The 17,029-nt window shown below is 36.1% G+C and overlaps 2 protein-coding genes across 2 annotated transcripts; one reads left to right on the forward strand and one right to left on the reverse strand.

Moving 5' to 3' along the window:
* Positions 1 to 177: 177 nt before the first annotated feature.
* Positions 178 to 4,418, forward strand: LOC110666523 (pentatricopeptide repeat-containing protein At3g16610). The gene is made up of 2 exons (XM_058133230.1): positions 178 to 2,849; positions 3,214 to 4,418. The coding sequence occupies exon 1, from the start codon at positions 356 to 358 to the stop codon at positions 2,765 to 2,767; it is 2,412 nt and encodes an 803-aa protein (XP_057989213.1). The 5' UTR covers positions 178 to 355; the 3' UTR covers positions 2,768 to 2,849; positions 3,214 to 4,418.
* On the reverse strand, positions 4,398 to 13,492 carry LOC110666525 (MACPF domain-containing protein At4g24290). The gene is made up of 8 exons (XM_058133232.1): positions 13,136 to 13,492; positions 11,887 to 12,223; positions 11,022 to 11,260; positions 9,964 to 10,165; positions 7,040 to 7,108; positions 6,733 to 6,919; positions 6,231 to 6,397; positions 4,398 to 5,502 (listed from the first exon to the last, which is right to left on the reverse strand). The coding sequence occupies exons 2-8, from the start codon at positions 12,145 to 12,147 to the stop codon at positions 4,816 to 4,818; spliced, it is 1,812 nt and encodes a 603-aa protein (XP_057989215.1). The 5' UTR covers positions 12,148 to 12,223; positions 13,136 to 13,492; the 3' UTR covers positions 4,398 to 4,815.
* Positions 13,493 to 17,029: the final 3,537 nt, after the last annotated feature.

The following is a 17,029-nucleotide window of genomic DNA, read 5'->3' on the forward strand; positions in this document are numbered from 1 at the left end:
GATAAAGGAAATTATTATTTAATTTTTAAGATTTGCTATTAATTTTTTTTTTTTTTTTTGTATAAAAGACATTTTTTTTTTTATGTATAATGAAAGAATGAATACTTCAATTTGAGACTCTCAGTTAAATAATATACGTTCAACTATTAATATGCTAGAGAAGTGATTGATAGGATTTTCTGTATGTTGTTATTGGCCCATTAAAAATTTTGGAAGAATTCAAAATTCTATTCTTTAGTTAGGAATAAAAATCCAAACTTTTCTTTTAAAAATGAAAATTCCTAACATTTCCTTAAAATATTGAGTTGGGGTGGAAGGAAAGAGGAGAAGAAAAAACCAGAGACCAAACAGAGAGATGTTATGGGCAACGCGTCTGAAATCCCATAAAATTTTTAGTCTTGCAGATTATGAACGTCTACTTGAAGCTAGCCTCCAATCAAAATCTGTGTCTCAAGGCAAAATAATCCATCAACATCTCATTAAAAACCACATCCCACATGGTGACGATGACCATTTTAACCAAACTATTGAAAAGCTTACGCATTTGTACTTGGCTTGTAAGGAGGTTGAATATGCACGCCGATTGTTTGATAGAAGTCCCCAAAAGCCAAAAAAGGTTCTCATTTGGAATCTGTTAATAAGGACATATGCTTGGAATGGACCCTACGGTGAAGCCATTAATTTTTACTACAAAATGCTGGAATTGGGTATCCAGCCCTCCAAATTTACTTTCCCAATTGTGCTTAAAGCATGTTCGGCTCTTCAAGCAATTGAACCAGGCAAGGACATTCATGTTCATGCCAAAAGGCTCCGGCTTGATTCTGATGTTTATGTTTCCACGGCTTTGGTTGATATGTATGCGAAATGCGGGTGTTTGGATGATGCAGAGACGGTATTTAGTGACATGCCTCGCAGAGATGTTGTTGCATGGAATTCTATGATTGCCGGGTTTTCTCTGCATGGGGTGTATTATGATGAGACTATGCAATTGCTTGTCCGAATGCAAAAGGATTTCATAAGCCCCAACTCTTCAACAATTGTGGCCATTCTTCCAGCAATTGCTCAGGCTAATGCTTTGAGCCATGGCAAGGCGATGCATGGTTTTTGTGTGAGGAGGGGTTACATTGATGATGTCATAGTTGCAACCGGGATTTTGGATATGTATGGGAAATGTCTGTACATAGGTTATGCCAGGAAAATTTTTGACAGGGTGGGTATTGACAAGAATGAGGTGACCTGGAGTGCTATGTTTGGTGCTTACGTTATTTGTGATTTTATGAGGGAGGCGTTGGAACTTTTTCGGGAAATGATGAGGCGCAAAGACTTTGCTTTGTCTCCAACAGCCGTAACTCTTGCTACTGTTCTTCGAGCTTGTGCAAAGTTAGCAGACTCAAATATGGGCAGATGCATACATTGTTACACTGTTAAATCGGGTTTTGTTTCAGATTTAATGTTGGGAAATACTCTACTTTCGGCATATGCAAAGTGTGGGATTGTCAATGATGCAAAAAAATTCTTTTATGAAATGGATTTGAAAGATACAGTTTCATATAGTGCTATTATTTCAGGATGCGTGCAGAATGGTCATGCAGAAGAGGCTTTACGTTTGTTCCATAAGATGCAATTGTCAGGATTGGATCCAGAAATGGCAACCATGGTAGGTGTCCTGCCAGCTTCTGCTCATTTGGCTGCTATACAACATGGTTCTTGCAGTCATTGTTATGCAATTGTTCATGGCCTTGCAACTGAAACTGCAATTTGTAATGCTCTTATTGACATGTATGCAAAGTGTGGAAGGATTGACACTGCCAGGAGAGTTTTTGATAGGATGCATAAGAGGGATATTGTATCATGGAATGCAATGATAATTGCTTATGGAATTCATGGGCTTGGCATGGAAGCATTATTGCTGTTCGATAACATGCTGGCAGAAGGTATAGAGCCAGATGATGTGACTTTCATTTGTATCTTATCTGCTTGCAGCCATTCTGGCCTCGTCACAGAAGGTAAACACTGGTTTAATGCCATGAATCAAGATTTTGGCATCACTCCCAGAATGGAGCATTATGTATGCATGGCTGATCTTTTGAGCCGGGCAGGGAAATTTGAAGAGGTATGCAATTTCATTGAAAAGATGCCATTTGAGCCTGATGTTCGTATTTGGAGTGCCTTGCTTGCTGCTTGTAGGGTCCATAGAAATGTTGAACTTGGGGAACAAGTATCAAAGAAAATTCAGAAGCTAGGACATGAAAGTACGGGAAATTTTGTTCTTTTATCCAATATGTATGGTACTGTTGGGAGATGGGATGATGCAGCACAGGTTAGAATACTGCAAAGGGACCAAGGTTTTAACAAAAGCCCTGGGTGCAGTTGGATTGAGATTGGCGGTGTTGTTCATGCATTCATTGGCGGAGATAGATCACACCCACAATCACCTCAGATAAAAAACAAAATTGATGAACTATTGGTGGAGATGAAAAGGTTGGGTTATCATGGGGAATCTAGCTATGTTCTTCAAGACGTTGAAGACGAGGAGAAGGAACAAATCCTCCTTTATCATAGTGAAAAACTAGCTATTGCATTCGGAATTCTTAATCTCAACCCCAATAAGCCCATTCTAGTAACTAAGAATTTGCGAGTTTGTGGTGATTGCCATACCGCTATAAAACTTATCTCCCTTATTACAAAAAGAAATATTACAGTAAGAGATGCAAGCCGATTCCATCATTTCAAGGACGGAATTTGCAATTGTGGAGATTTCTGGTGAGAATGAGGATGCATATTTTACAGATGGTGCCTCAGTTAACTCAAGCGACTGTGCTTTCGACTTTTTGCTATTCATTCCTCAGGTAAAATTATTTACTATTGATTTTGGAGCTTTGTTTCCAGGTTCCTTTGCCACCATACACTGTGGCGTGAATTTGAAATGTCATACAATTCCATCAAAATTCCAGCTATTAAAATCTGGTTTTAGAACTTTTTTTGTTAGAGTTTGAAACTTACATCTTAATATTCAGCCTGTAATAGTTCTCCCGCCTTGTAGCCAATAAAGAAGTTACTGGGACTCCTAAGAAATGCCGTTTGTTTTGGTTTTGTTGCTGGTGTGATCTTGTCAATTTTGATATCAATGTTTGATTGTGACGATCTTTGAATAACTGTCTAGACTAAACTATTCTTTTCTTTTTCACCTGAACAAATGACAATCATTGTCAGGAGCTATGGAGGAACTGGCAATCCATGTAAAAGTAAGTCTTCTATTTCTTCGCTTTCCTAGAAGCAGTTCATGGAGAGAGGCATTTCTACTTCTCCACAAATAAGAAATAGAAGCAGTTCATGGAGAGAGGCATTACTTTTTTCCCCCCGCCACCCCATTCCCATTTACTGCCTAATGCTCTGTTTTCAAGTTCCTCTCTTGGATGAACTGATTAGAATTACCTAAGTTTTACTTGATTCTGCTCTAAGATTTATACTTGAAAAAACAAAACGAAGATCAGCAAAAGGATATATTTTAAAACAAAATTTTTTGCTCTGTTTTTTAATTCTTTGTCTCAAATGATGGTTGAATTTCTATAAGAGTAATTGATGATCTTTCAATGCAAGGTGTAACGATGATATCTCATTAACCAACAATTGATTGCTTCCAGTTTAAACTATATGTGGTGTACTTTCTGTGACCTAAATCCATTTCTAAAGCTGGTATTTTTTTTTCGATGGTTTGACTTCTTTAGATCAGGAAAATGAACGAAATTTAGCAAGAGAAAGGCCTTTTTGATGATTCAATGAACAGTGTGAATATTTTCTTTGCCTAGGTGTCTTTTTTTTTTCTTTTTTTCTTTTTATTCAGAAGCAATTTCCTGTAAATGTTTTTCAGAAAAAGATGATTGTCATCTTTGGAGTGACTACAGGAAAGGGATTATGAAGGTGGGACTGCTGGTTGCAGGAACCATATAGCATTCGCAGGATGGCCTGAACCGGTGCATCTTGGCTTTCAAAATGAGTTTCATTCATTGTTTCAAGAGTGGGTTAGAATCATTACCATTACAACACTGATGACTGATGAGGAAATTTTGCAAGGTTTGTGACGACTGGCTAAGACTCCATGGCTAAAAAATCCCATATGTTGGAATCTTCATGTTTCGCAAGTGGCTCAATGTCATGTTTCAGAAAACCATAGTACTATCCTAACTCCGTGTTATCTTAACCAAGTCCTAGAGACTCAATATGCCTCGAAAATATGAAAAAGCAGACCTTGAACTACTCGATTAAATTGTCCCCAGTTGCATGTTTTATCCCTTTAATTGGGATACCAGAAACGCATCAGAGGGACAAGTGACTAGGGCTATGCTAGGCCAAACACAAGATTCAGTTGGGTTGAGTTCTTTTATATTGTTAGATCCTTGTGCAACTTTCTTAGATCCCACCTTATATTCCAAGAAAGCCATGATGCTACAATCATACAAAAAAATTTGGTACACCTGGATGGAGACGACTGGTTAAACACCATGCTCAGAGCAGGCGTTAAAACATATGAAGTACGTCAGTATCAGGTGGTTGGCACCAACTCAATGAATCTACAAACAGGGTGAAAAATATCAATGATGACAACAATATTACAACGATTGCCAACTACACTTCCCAATCAACCATTCTTTCCAGTTAACGCCTGTCTGCATTTGCAACTTTAAGCCACCACAATTAACTTATGTCGCTTCCTCCTCGTTTCTTTCTGTGACTTTCTTTTGTATTTTCACTTTTTCTCAAGGGCGTGTGTAGGGAAGGAGGGGGTAGAGATGAAAAAAAAAAAAAAAAAAACTGCTAGTGGTCTGGTTCCAAATCTTCATCAGGTAATACTATAGTCAACAAGGAATACCTAACCCGGAGAGAAATTCTACCCTTCTCAACAACCAGTCTAGCTCCAGATACAACCCAATAGCCAGGAGTTTCCTGGGGCCCTCTTGTCATTTCTGTAGTGTCAACAAACTTCAGAAGCTTAGGGACTTGAACGGGCACTGGGGGGCCTCCAGGGTACACAGCTGAATTTATGTTCACATCAGCCGGTCGTGGTGGTGGCTTCTGAACTGATGTGAAGTGATGGCTGATTAATGTTGATATGAGGCCAGATTTAGGTGCCAAACCTGGTGATCCATCCCACTCTGGATGCTTTACAATTGTCGCTCCCAACACAGTTGAGAATCGCAGTCGCAAAAAGAGAATATTTTTAAATCCAGAATTCTCAACTTGTAATTGGGCTCCAGTAACTATAGAAAGTTCCTCATCAGACTCAACAGGAGCAGTACAAACATGAGAGAAATTCTTCCATTGAACTTTCTCATAGTATTTATGATCATAGGACTCCTGATGGAAATTACCATGTGGATCATCTGCGAGCTGAAAGATATTTGGAAGAGATGAAAGGTGCTGCAAATGTATGGCCAAGCGGTTGCTTCTTTTACCTTCTAGATAAAGCCGAAGGCCAGTCACTGGCCTCTTACCAACATCAACCTGTCAAGGAATTTATAAATTCAGGTTTCCACCACATGAACACAACCGATGAACAGCTACAGCCACATAGAAAATTATCTAGAGGAGATGTTTCAGTTGAACAAAGGAGAAATACAAATCCCTAAAATAATCTCTAATTATTTTAACATGGAACCAGATTTTATCCAAATAGTACAGATTTTGTTAGAAAACTGAAGGAACCATAAAAAACTATGTGACATATTTACAACACCTTCAAACCAACCACTAACTTGCAAAACATTCTGTCCATGTGATTCTTCACTTTAAAACTTCTAATAGAAAGACACCCATCAACATTATTTGCTATGCAAGTCATCAATGTATATGTGCTACTTTCTAGATCACACAAGTATTTCCCATTACAATAGCCAAAGAAGTAAAAGAAATTGAAAAATACCAAGTCTAAACAATTTGTTTAATTAAAAAGTTAAACCCCAAAATTATGGCACAGCACATTTGGAATTTTAGATCTAACAATGAATTATTGTGTTTAGAGTGTGCACAACCAATGGTGGCCATCTGTTAGCATGTTAATCAATTAAACTTTTATGCAAATAAATCTACCAGACGGCACTATTCAACAATATTCTATTGCCATTAATAAAGTAACACACAACATAAAAGCGCATGAAACTTTTTTAGTCAAATGACAAGGCACAGCCATGCAAGAAATACAAGAAACAATTTGAAAAAAGAGGAGGCCTTACCGGAGTAACGTTCACAAAAAGCTTAGGCCCCATGAGACTAAATTGCAAAGATGCTGTATTTTGCCGCTTCCGTTGTGGACCAAGAGGAAGTTCACTGAACACTGGAGCCCATTGCCTCGGCAACTGAAATTCCAAAAACTGGTGTAGCTCTTCAATTGGGGGCTTATCTGGTAGGCATAAGCAAAACAATGAGTTATTTTAATGATCCAACAATATCTAGCAGCATTATGATTAAAGAAAAGCAATGGGTAGATCACAATCCAAATGAAGAGATCAATCAGGGTTTTTGAGAGAACTAATAAAGAGCATGCAAATTACTTGGTACGCTGAACAAAAGCAGGCCTGTGATACCATCTACTACTACTACTACTAATAATAATAATAATAATAATAGTAATAAAGCGCATGCAGATGCAATATAAAGATCAAATTTACAAGAATTAGCAACACAAATAATCAAAACAAATCCAAAAAAGTTACACGCTATAGCAATTCTACTCACATCGTAGATATAGATTTATGGCATGGCTCAAGAACCCACTCCCTGGGACTCCATTCAATAGAGAGGTAATTGGAATGAAGGACATCGAGATTACATCAGGCTCAAATTGAACAGTGTGTAACCAGTCACTATGAGATAAAACTTTATCATCACTTCCACCTCTCCTTTTGTAGATCCTCACAATATCCTGCAATTATAGTAGTTAAATGAGAACAGACAAAACTATAATTTGCCAAAGGACCAATAGATCCTCAAAACCCTTCAATGGAATACTATGATATCAAGAATACCGAGTGACAAAACACACCTCCTTGTGAGAATAAGAACTTGAGGAACTAGTATCAGCAAACCTCAGCCGCTGCTCCCTAATTTCCAACTGAAAAAAAAAATTAATTAGATAAGACATCTAGAAAATTATTTTAGAAGGAAAAGTGTTGGTGAAAGATGAGGACATTAAAGAAAGATGGAGAAATTATTTTAATAATCTTTTTAATAATAGTCAAAATGAAAATAGCGTGAATATAGATTATAGAACAATAGAAAAGAATGTAAATTATACTAGAAGGATTAGATCTTTAGAAGTAAAGGAAGCACTTAAGAGAATAAAAGTGGGTAAAGCCTGTGGACCCGATGAAATACCAATTGAAGTGTGGAAGTATTTGGGAGATATGGGAGTGGCATGGTTAACTAAATTATTTAATAAAATTCTAAACTCAAAGAAAATGCCTGATGAATGGAGGAAGAGTATTTTAGTACCTATTTTTAAAAATAAGGGAGACATACAGAGTTGCTCAAACTATAGGGGAATTAAACTCATGAGCCATACTATGAAGTTGTGGGAGAGAGTTGTGGAGCATCGACTACGTCATGATACTTCTATCTCTCTCAATCAATTTGGTTTCATGCCCGGTCGTTCAACTATGGAAGCGATCTTTCTCATTAGAAGCTTGATGGAGAAATATAGAGATGTGAAAAAAGATCTACACATGGTTTTTATTGATTTGGAGAAAGCTTATGATAGTGTTCCTAGAGAGGTCTTATGGAATGTGTTAGAACAAAAGAGGGTATCTATTAGGTACATACAAGTATTGAAAGATATGTATGAAGGAGCAACTACTATTGTGCGCACAGTGAGAGGGGGCACAAGAGATTTTCTGATCTCAATTGGATTACACCAAGGATCAGCCATAAGCCCTTACCTTTTTACATTAGTTTTAGATGAACTGACGAAACACATACAAGAGAGTATTCCTTGGTGCATGATGTTTGTGGATGATATTGTTCTGATAGATGAGACACGAGAAGGAGTCAATAGGAAGCTAGAACTTTGGAGAGGTACTCTAGAGTCAAAGGGTTTTAAGTTAAGTAGAACGAAGACAGAATACATGCATTGCAAGTTCAGTGAAGGCCAAACTGGTGATAGAGAAGGAGTTAGTTTGAATGGAGTGGTACTGTTCCAAAGTAATCACTTTAAATATCTAGGCTCAGTCCTTCAAGTAGATGGGGGATGTGAGGAGGATGTTAGTCATAGGATTAAAGCCGGATGGTTAAAGTGGAGACGTGCCACGGGAGTTTTATGTGATCGTAAGATTCCCAATAAATTAAAAGGAAAATTTTACCGTACAGCCATACGACCGGCTATGTTATATGGTAGTGAGTGTTGGGCACTGAAAGAGTCGTATGCATCTAAGATAAGAGTTGCAGAGATGAGAATGTTAAGGTGGATGAGTGGCCATACTAGACTAGATAAAAGTCCGTAATGAAAGTATTAGAGAAAAGGTAGGAGTGGTGCCAATTGAAGATAAGTTGAGAGAAGGGAGATTAAGGTGGTTTGGTCATGTGAAGCGTAGACATACGGAGGCTCCAGTTAGACAAGTAGAGCACATTAGGTTAGAGAATAGAAAGAAAAAAAGGGGTAGACCTAAATTGACTTGGAGGAGAGTAGTACAACATGATTTAGAAGCATTACACATTTCTGAGGATTTAACCCGAAATCGTTCAGAGTGGAAAAAGCGAATCCATATAGTCGACCCCAAATTTTTGGGATAAAGGCTTAGTTGAGTTGAGTTATCTAGAAAATATACGAACCAAATATGTGTGTTCACCTGTGAGTGACTTAAGTGTCTGTTCAACAAAAGGGGCAAGGTTTAAAGTGCCCATGCACAAGGTAAGCGCCATTATGTATCATTTTACGGCCTGCCATGCCGTCATGTTACAGGCTGTTTTGCAACAGATATTACAGTATATTACATCCCATTTCAGCAACCATTGCTCCACTGCACTAAATAAATGATCTCCCTTTCTCATAAGCCCCTTTTTTTTTTAAAAAAAAAATCATGTTACTACGGACCAAAATGTTACAATTTGGCCACAACAACCCACAAAAGCAACAAAGAAACCATAATTTAACTTCCTGGTTTTACATTATAAATACGACCAAATAATAGGTTGATGAAGAATTTGGAGAAAACAACAAACCAAAATCTAGCCTTACTCCACTAAACTAGCTTGACACACCAAGATGATTATAGCTTTGAAAGCATTAACATTTTTGTTGAATCATCAAAGTCCATCATTAGAGGCATTGACTCGCATGGTAATAAAAAATTATGGACCAGTATGCCAATTGCCTCTAGCATATGGTGAAAACCGAACTTATATGACTAGGAAAATATGGTGGATACTAGATCCTTTTTCCAGCTAGACCAGTCAATAAATATGTCTTCAACAACCGTTTCCATTTTATGATCCAATTCAATCAGCATCCCATGGGTAAACATAAAACAACACTTCTATTCAGCTTTTCTTCTCTCAACTCCAAAATATAAAATATTTTAACCAACAAAGAATATTCAATAACTTTTATAATCCCCTTTGTATTAAGGGATCAAAGCTACATCCTGCCAGCCCAATCAATAATGAATTATTCATATCAGCTCAAACTATTCCCAAATAGATCCTAACATCTCATTAACTGCCTATCTATTCAACAAAAGCTCAGAAAATAATTACTGAATGAATTTTACTATCTAAAAGGAAAAAAGAGCTCTAAGTAAGATAAATATATATTTTAGCTGGTAATGGTCAGAACAGTATACTACCGGTATGTTCTAATTATTGAATATGATTTATTGAATCAAAGTGAGTAATAAGTATTACTGACTTCAAACAACCAGTTCAATGCTCAAGTTGAAAACCGAAAAATAAGAGAATTAACAAATTTTCACAAACCTTTTTATTCTGGTAAACTTGTTCAGAAGCCATGCTGTACTGTCCACTGGTATCTGAAAACCTCTTATCAGCCATCTCCTTTAGTGTCTTCTGTAGATCAGCTGGTTGAAGAACTGATGAATGCTGCTGTTTCACATATATAACGTCCTTCCCACCCATCTTCACACCAACAATAATATGGGTGCCAAACATTTCAATAAACCTGGAAAAATAAACTTATTGTCAAGGTCTCAGTTCCAAACTTAATACAACACATATACTTCATTTTATATGATAAGCAATTTTCTACCTCCACTTGATGTAATATGGGCAATTTTGTTTATAAGTAAATAGAATATGATGAGTTGATAGATCACCAAGGTTCATAGAACATCAATTAACAGAACTATGAAAACATAGGCCCAAAAACATGTGTTGGTTTTGTTGAAATCGAAGAAGGGAATGAATTAAAGTTAAATGAAAGGGATGGGGAGGAGGGCTACATTATTTTAGCTTTGGGGGAGAATCATAAACAATAATTAAGAAAAAGATTTACAATTTTCTAAAATTTTAATTTTTCTGAATTGAAATTACATGTTTCTCATCCTTCGACTTTTGTCTTTATGAATAGGAATGCTATGTATGAATATAATCAGAGAGGTCGTTTGGCAGAAAATTTTCAGATTTGGTTTGAGCAAGCTCTTCACTTTTTTTCCTTCCATGTTCTCTCATCTCTCACTTTCCTTTTCTCCCTATAAACTCTAGTTAATGGGTTTGATCTTCTCTTTTAGAATATGTAAACCATAATAAACAGAATATGCTTCATGGCTTATCTCCAAATAACCATTTCATGATTTTAGGACACTGTCATGCAGGACGTAGAATTTGCATAGCGAAGAATGCCAAAAACTAGACTAACAAATAAACATGTCAAAATCATGAAAAAAAAAGGTCATATAGAAAGAGTAGTGAAAGAATTTATCATCAGAATTAAAAAAATAAGCTTTTAAAACTCAGCTGAGGCATGATGATTCACAGCAATCTCATCATTTGACTAAACTACAGCGGTGAATGCTTACTTTGCTAATGCTGAAGGTTCCCATGATGATGGAACAGCCTTCTTAACATGATCACGAAGCACCAATTGAGATTTCTCTAATGCAACTGTGTAAAGAGTAATGGATACTCCATCAAAAGCAAGGGTTTTAGTGTTAGCTGCATCTTTCTGCCAACAACCTGTGAATTCGAACATGGAATTGAACAGACCAGAGGGAATTTTTCCAGTCAATGACATTTCCTGGTTGAATTGCTCTGACATCTGTGAGGCAAGAAGAAAAGATAGAGAAAGGGAAGGTAAAAGATAGCCAAAATGTGATAGGCATTCCATGTCTGTCTACAATTACTATTATGTTTTTTAGGGACATAATGCATGCAGATCATGGGAGAGGGGAAACATTCCTTCAAACGGTGCAACACAGCATCTTAATAGTATGCAATCTAACAATCCTCAACATTTGAATATTTCGCAAACTATAAGGGGAAAAAAAACTGATCACAATACCCTAAAAACTCAAAAGTACTAGAGATTTAGATTTCATAGGGTTTGGCGACTTCAATGGTTAGCTATGGCATAGCAACATCATATAAAGAGCACATACACACAACAGAAAAATTCCTGGCAAAGTGCAGAGAACTGACACAAGATAGGCGATGCAATAACATTTGTCTGTTCAATGATCACAATGCCTGTTGATGTTAACAGCGTAAAAAAAACAGAGTGCTTTAAAAAGCATAAAAGTATCCAAGAAAACCATATATATTAGAATAAGAATGCAAATAATTTATTACCAATTAACATCCAAACATGCATAAAGAGCAATAAAATTCGATCCAGAACCAGTGAATCAAATTAAAAGGTAATCATCAGAAACAACAGACAATTACCTGCTGGAATGAAAGGACATCAGACCTAAACCTTGTTCGCTCCCCTTTATCGCACTTTATTGATTTGGACACATTTGGTATTGAAATCCCACCAGGCAAAACAATCTCTCTACCCCCACCTTCATCAATCTCAATTAACCGTGAATCCTTTGCACCCCCTTTACGGTATTTCAACCTTAAGTCCGCTGTTATATCATATCCGCACCCTATGGATGCAATTGCAAACTCAGCTGCCTTTGGAGCTGGAAGTCTAAGTGCCATTATTTAGCACATCACCGCACTTCACCAAATGCAGAACTAAAAGCCTGGGCCTCTAGCTAAACCAAAATAAAAACACCTGCAAAGTTGCAAATACACATGCAGAGCTCAAATTAAATAGATTCAAAATTTTCAAGAAACCAAATCACAGTCCTAATTGTAGTTCAAAATACACATAATCTAACTAAATTTCAGAGATGCCTCATCAAAGACCAAAAACATCGTATTTAATACAGGATGTCCATTCTTAGATCCATTCAACACGAGAAGATGCATTTTCTGTTTGAAATAAAAACATAAAATTATGTTCTCACACTTTTAGCTTCAGATATACAAACACAAACATCGCATATTTTCTTATCATAAGTAAATATTTAAAAGCAGGGCAAAATATAAGATATGATGCCAAAGACATTTAGCTCAAATTAAACAAAATTTCAGAAAAACTCCAAAGTTAATACACATTCGCTACTTAAATTAACAAAAATTCATGATTTTCAAGAAATCTAGTATAAGCTCACCATGTAGTTCAAGATACACCGACTTAGTTAGTTTAACTAAAATTCAAATACTCTTAATCAAAGAACAAACCCAAAATCTCATAATAATACAGGATTGCATTGTCAGCTCAATCAACACGAAAGCATGCATTTTCTACGCACAAGAGAAGTAGATAAAATTTTATTCTCACCCAAATAGCAAGACAAACGCAAACTTCATGCACTTATAAAACCAAAAATAAGTAAAATAAATAAAAGCAGAACAAAATAAGCACATATGATCACAAAGACATATATTCAGCTCAAACTAAACCAAATGGCAAGAAAATTTCAAAATGAAGCCGATCCAAATAGTATAAAACATCGAAACAAACTTGTTCAACAAAATTAAGCAAATTCCACGCATTGTTTTTCACTCAAAAACAGATCTAAGCTCTTCCATGAGAACCGATACATGCATATATAAGCTCAAATTGAATCAAATTCCATACATTGCTCATGCAGAGAATCGAAAACTTCACTCCGATCAGTTTCTTCAAATCCTCAAATACTGACGAAGATCGAGCTCAAAATACACTAAAATTAACGCAAAAAACAGAGCTAACTACCACCTTCCTTGTTCAAAAAATTCCTCTACAAACCACAATACTTCGCCGATTCTGCTAAACATTCAAGGTGGATTCTACAGAGAATTTAGAAAAATAAAGAAAGGTTAAGGCGAAGGAGAAGGAGAAACCCTAAGCTCGCACGCAGAGAAACAACGAAATGAGCGTAGGAGAGAGAGAATTTTGGTAAAGAGATAGAAGTAATATTTTATTTTGACCAGATAAAGCGCGAGCTTTGTATTGACATGTGAGCGACTGTGACTTAACTGCCTTAAACACAGGGATAGATTGGGAGCAGTGAATATTAAAGTACCTGTTTTTCAAAGCGAGTAAGTGCTAACTTCACTGCCTGTCCCCAAAACAATTTAACCCAATAGAGTTTTTTTTTTTTATTGAACACATGCCAATAGATAGACTTTAATTTTTTTTCTCTAAATATGTGTTTGATAAAAAATTAAAAAATTAAAAAATAAATATTTTTTTATAATTTTTTTATAAATTTTTATTTTTTAAGAAAGATAATTATTAATTTAGATCTTTTAATATTTGTAGACCCTTATTTTGTGATGAGTATGTGCATTGAGGCCGTGGGAAACCCGATGATGAAAAATTATATGACTGTAAGATGTAATTGGAGGCATTGAGCTGAATTATTAATTTCGTGGCATGATCTTGAAAAAAATAAAAATAATAATAAAGTTTAGAGAAAATTAATTTAATTAAATTTAAATAAAATTTTATTTTGTTTAAATTTAATATGGGTAGTTTTTTTAAATGGATCTAATTAAGTTTAATTGGGCTCCATGGGCCTAAGAAAGCCTAGTTAGGAATTTTAAATGGGACCCATTTAATTATTTTCTAAAAATTAAAATAACAAAATATCTCTCTCCTCCTTGGCCCCACTCTCTTCCTCACTCCCTATTGGTGCCTTCCATTTTTTCCTGTCTTCGTATTGGTTGAAACACCTCACCCATATCCTAGTCTTATTCGAATTCTGCAATCGCAGTTGTTTAAGTCATCTAAACTTTATCACCCTAAGACTCCAAATCCTACCACACCTCTTCCTAATTCCCTATTGGTGCCTTCCATTTTTTCTTGTCTTCCTATTGGTTGAAACACCTCACCCATATCCCAGTCTTATTCAAATTCTGCAATTGTAGTTGTTTAAGTCATCTAAACTTTATCATCCTAAGACTCCAAATCCTACCACACCTCTTCCTCATTCCCTATTGATGCCTTCCATTTTTTCCTGTCTTCCTATTGGTTGAAACACCTCACCCATTTCCCAGTCTTATTCGAATTCTACAATTGTAGTTGTTCAAGTCATCTAAACTTTATCATCCTAAGACTCCAAACCCTATCACACCTCTCTCCCAAAACCCTATAAATACCCTACTAGAGAAGAGAAGAAGGGGAGGATGGGAGGAAAGAGGAAGAGAAAATTCAGAGCTATAGGAAATTTAGAGATATTCAAGACTCTTTGAGTTCTTTCTTATTTTTTTTTTCTTTTCTTCAAGAAGATTTGCATACAAGATTTCTATAAGGTCAGTTTTTTATTGTTTTCTTTTCAAGATCTATGCCACACAATATTTTAATTCTATGCTCTTTGTCTTCAATTTATTTTATATGTTCATATGGATCATGTAATCATGTTTAATTTGAGGAGATACACAACTCTGCACATGTTTAGTTTCTGTCTCTTTATTTCTTTTATTTTCTTTAGTTTCTTTATTTTTTATTACAAACAAAATTGGTAAGTAGCCCTAAGGTAAGTACCAAAGAGGGCATTTGCGTGGAGCTTATATGGAGCTAAACGGGAGTAAGCCAGGGATATCATTGCCATACTAGAAGAGAAGACCCTTTTTTAAGGGTAGCTTGCCCCAATGGCAACTGCATTTATCAACAAGTAAGTAGCTCTAAACTTCTCGAATAACCATTGGCATGAAATTGTAGTAATAATAGAACTTTCATTTGGTAAATTAAAATTAACTTTGTTTTTAATTTAATCGACTTTTTGCATGTAATTAATTTAAATAAATACTTTGTAAATTAAAATTAATCTTGTTTGTAAATTAAAACTAATATTGGCATGTAAAATAAATTTAATTTAATACTTGGTAATTGTAAAATGAATTTGCATGTTAGAAATCTTTATTAGGTTGTGATTGTTTGGGACTTATGTGATATTAGAATAAATTACACATGTACATAATTAACTTAGTTCAATTATCCTTAGGGCAACTTGGTGAAAATTAATTAATTAGGTTAAATAGAAACATAGGGTTATTTGAAATTGAATTTGTTTGTAAATTAAATTCCCAATAATAAATTAATTTTAGTCATCTGGTAAATATCATTTAAATAATTAGCAACCCCATAGATAGGAATTACTTGTGCATGAAAATTGTGTGTAAACAACAACCCTTTTTGTGAATTACTTGCGTGTGTAGGATTAGAATTGCATTTTTTAGGATAAAAGTTTAATAAAGGAATAATAAACAAGACTTCTAGAAACATTAGTAGAGGACTGGCACTCGAATTAACGAGGTTAGACCAGGCGTAAGGGGTGCCTAACACCTTCCCCTTACGTACCCACTATCCCGAACCTAGACATTGGGCTATGGTAATGACGGTTGTGGAAACTCTGCAAGGAGTAAGTTGCCATCCATGACCCTCGGAAGAAACACTGAATATGTCCCGGTTATTACCCGGGTGGCGACTCCTGTCTATCTATACCTTCGTGGCATAAATCCTTAGTACCGTGGTAGTGTTATGGAAGACGGTACTTACCAGTGGTTTGATTCTATTAGGATTGTATGAAGTGCATGTCTAGGAAATGCTGTCTAAGGAGGTGGTATTTAAGTGAGACCATTGTGACTCCACCATCTTTCCTGGGCATTACCTGGTGCATTTTATATAATTCTAATGGATGATATTTCGCCTCACGCCCCACCCTTATAGTTTGGCGACTCCACTGGGGATTAAATGGATAGTTACTCCAACATGTTTCTATTAGTCTAATATTATTCCTCTGTTAAACTTTTTGCATTGCACTACACTATCACACGGATCACTCTTACACTTTTTAGCCCCGTTAGTACTAGCCAAGGAAACCATAGCTCTACTCGAGCTATGACGAATTGGTGAATGCTAGCACCCCATGCCCTTCGAGTATATAAAGAGCCATAGCTCAGTTGTGCTTAATGGACAAGCTCGCATGGGTGACCCTTTTCCTACCCAATGAAGCCCATGAGCCATAGATTTCAACCCTAGGTACCCCGTAGATTTTTGTTGTGCTGGATTCGTATCCTTACTGTTCAAACCATAAGTTCTAGTGGTAGTTGAGATGAGCCTAGGCCTATGCATAAACCCAATGCGTGTATAGGCCCAAGTCCATTTCAAAACCCATGTTAAGCAAGAGGATGCTTACTTATGGTTAAACTTTAAGGATATAAATCCTTTGTTTGTGAGGGAAGGATCGTCTTGGACCACCCCCTGTTGGTGTGTCCAGTGTACCAGAGCCTAGGATAGAATTTTTTCTTACCATGCACGTGAGAGTTGAAGGTATAAAGGGGGCGAAGATTCAGTTCTGGAGACATTCTTTTCGGTTTATCATTTAGTCTTTGGTCCGATTTTAGTTCGGTTTATCTGATTCAGTTTTGGTTGATTTTGGTCGTGTTAGTGCAGTTCGGTTTGGCTTTGTAAAGGCAAAGGTAAAAATGAAAGTGCATATTCATGCATTCATGCATTGCATTTGTGCATAGCATAAGATGTTAAAAC

The sequence above is a fragment of the Hevea brasiliensis genome, chromosome 14 (genome assembly GCF_030052815.1).
Source record: "Hevea brasiliensis isolate MT/VB/25A 57/8 chromosome 14, ASM3005281v1, whole genome shotgun sequence".
Classification (NCBI taxonomy): Eukaryota; Viridiplantae; Streptophyta; class Magnoliopsida; order Malpighiales; family Euphorbiaceae; genus Hevea; species Hevea brasiliensis.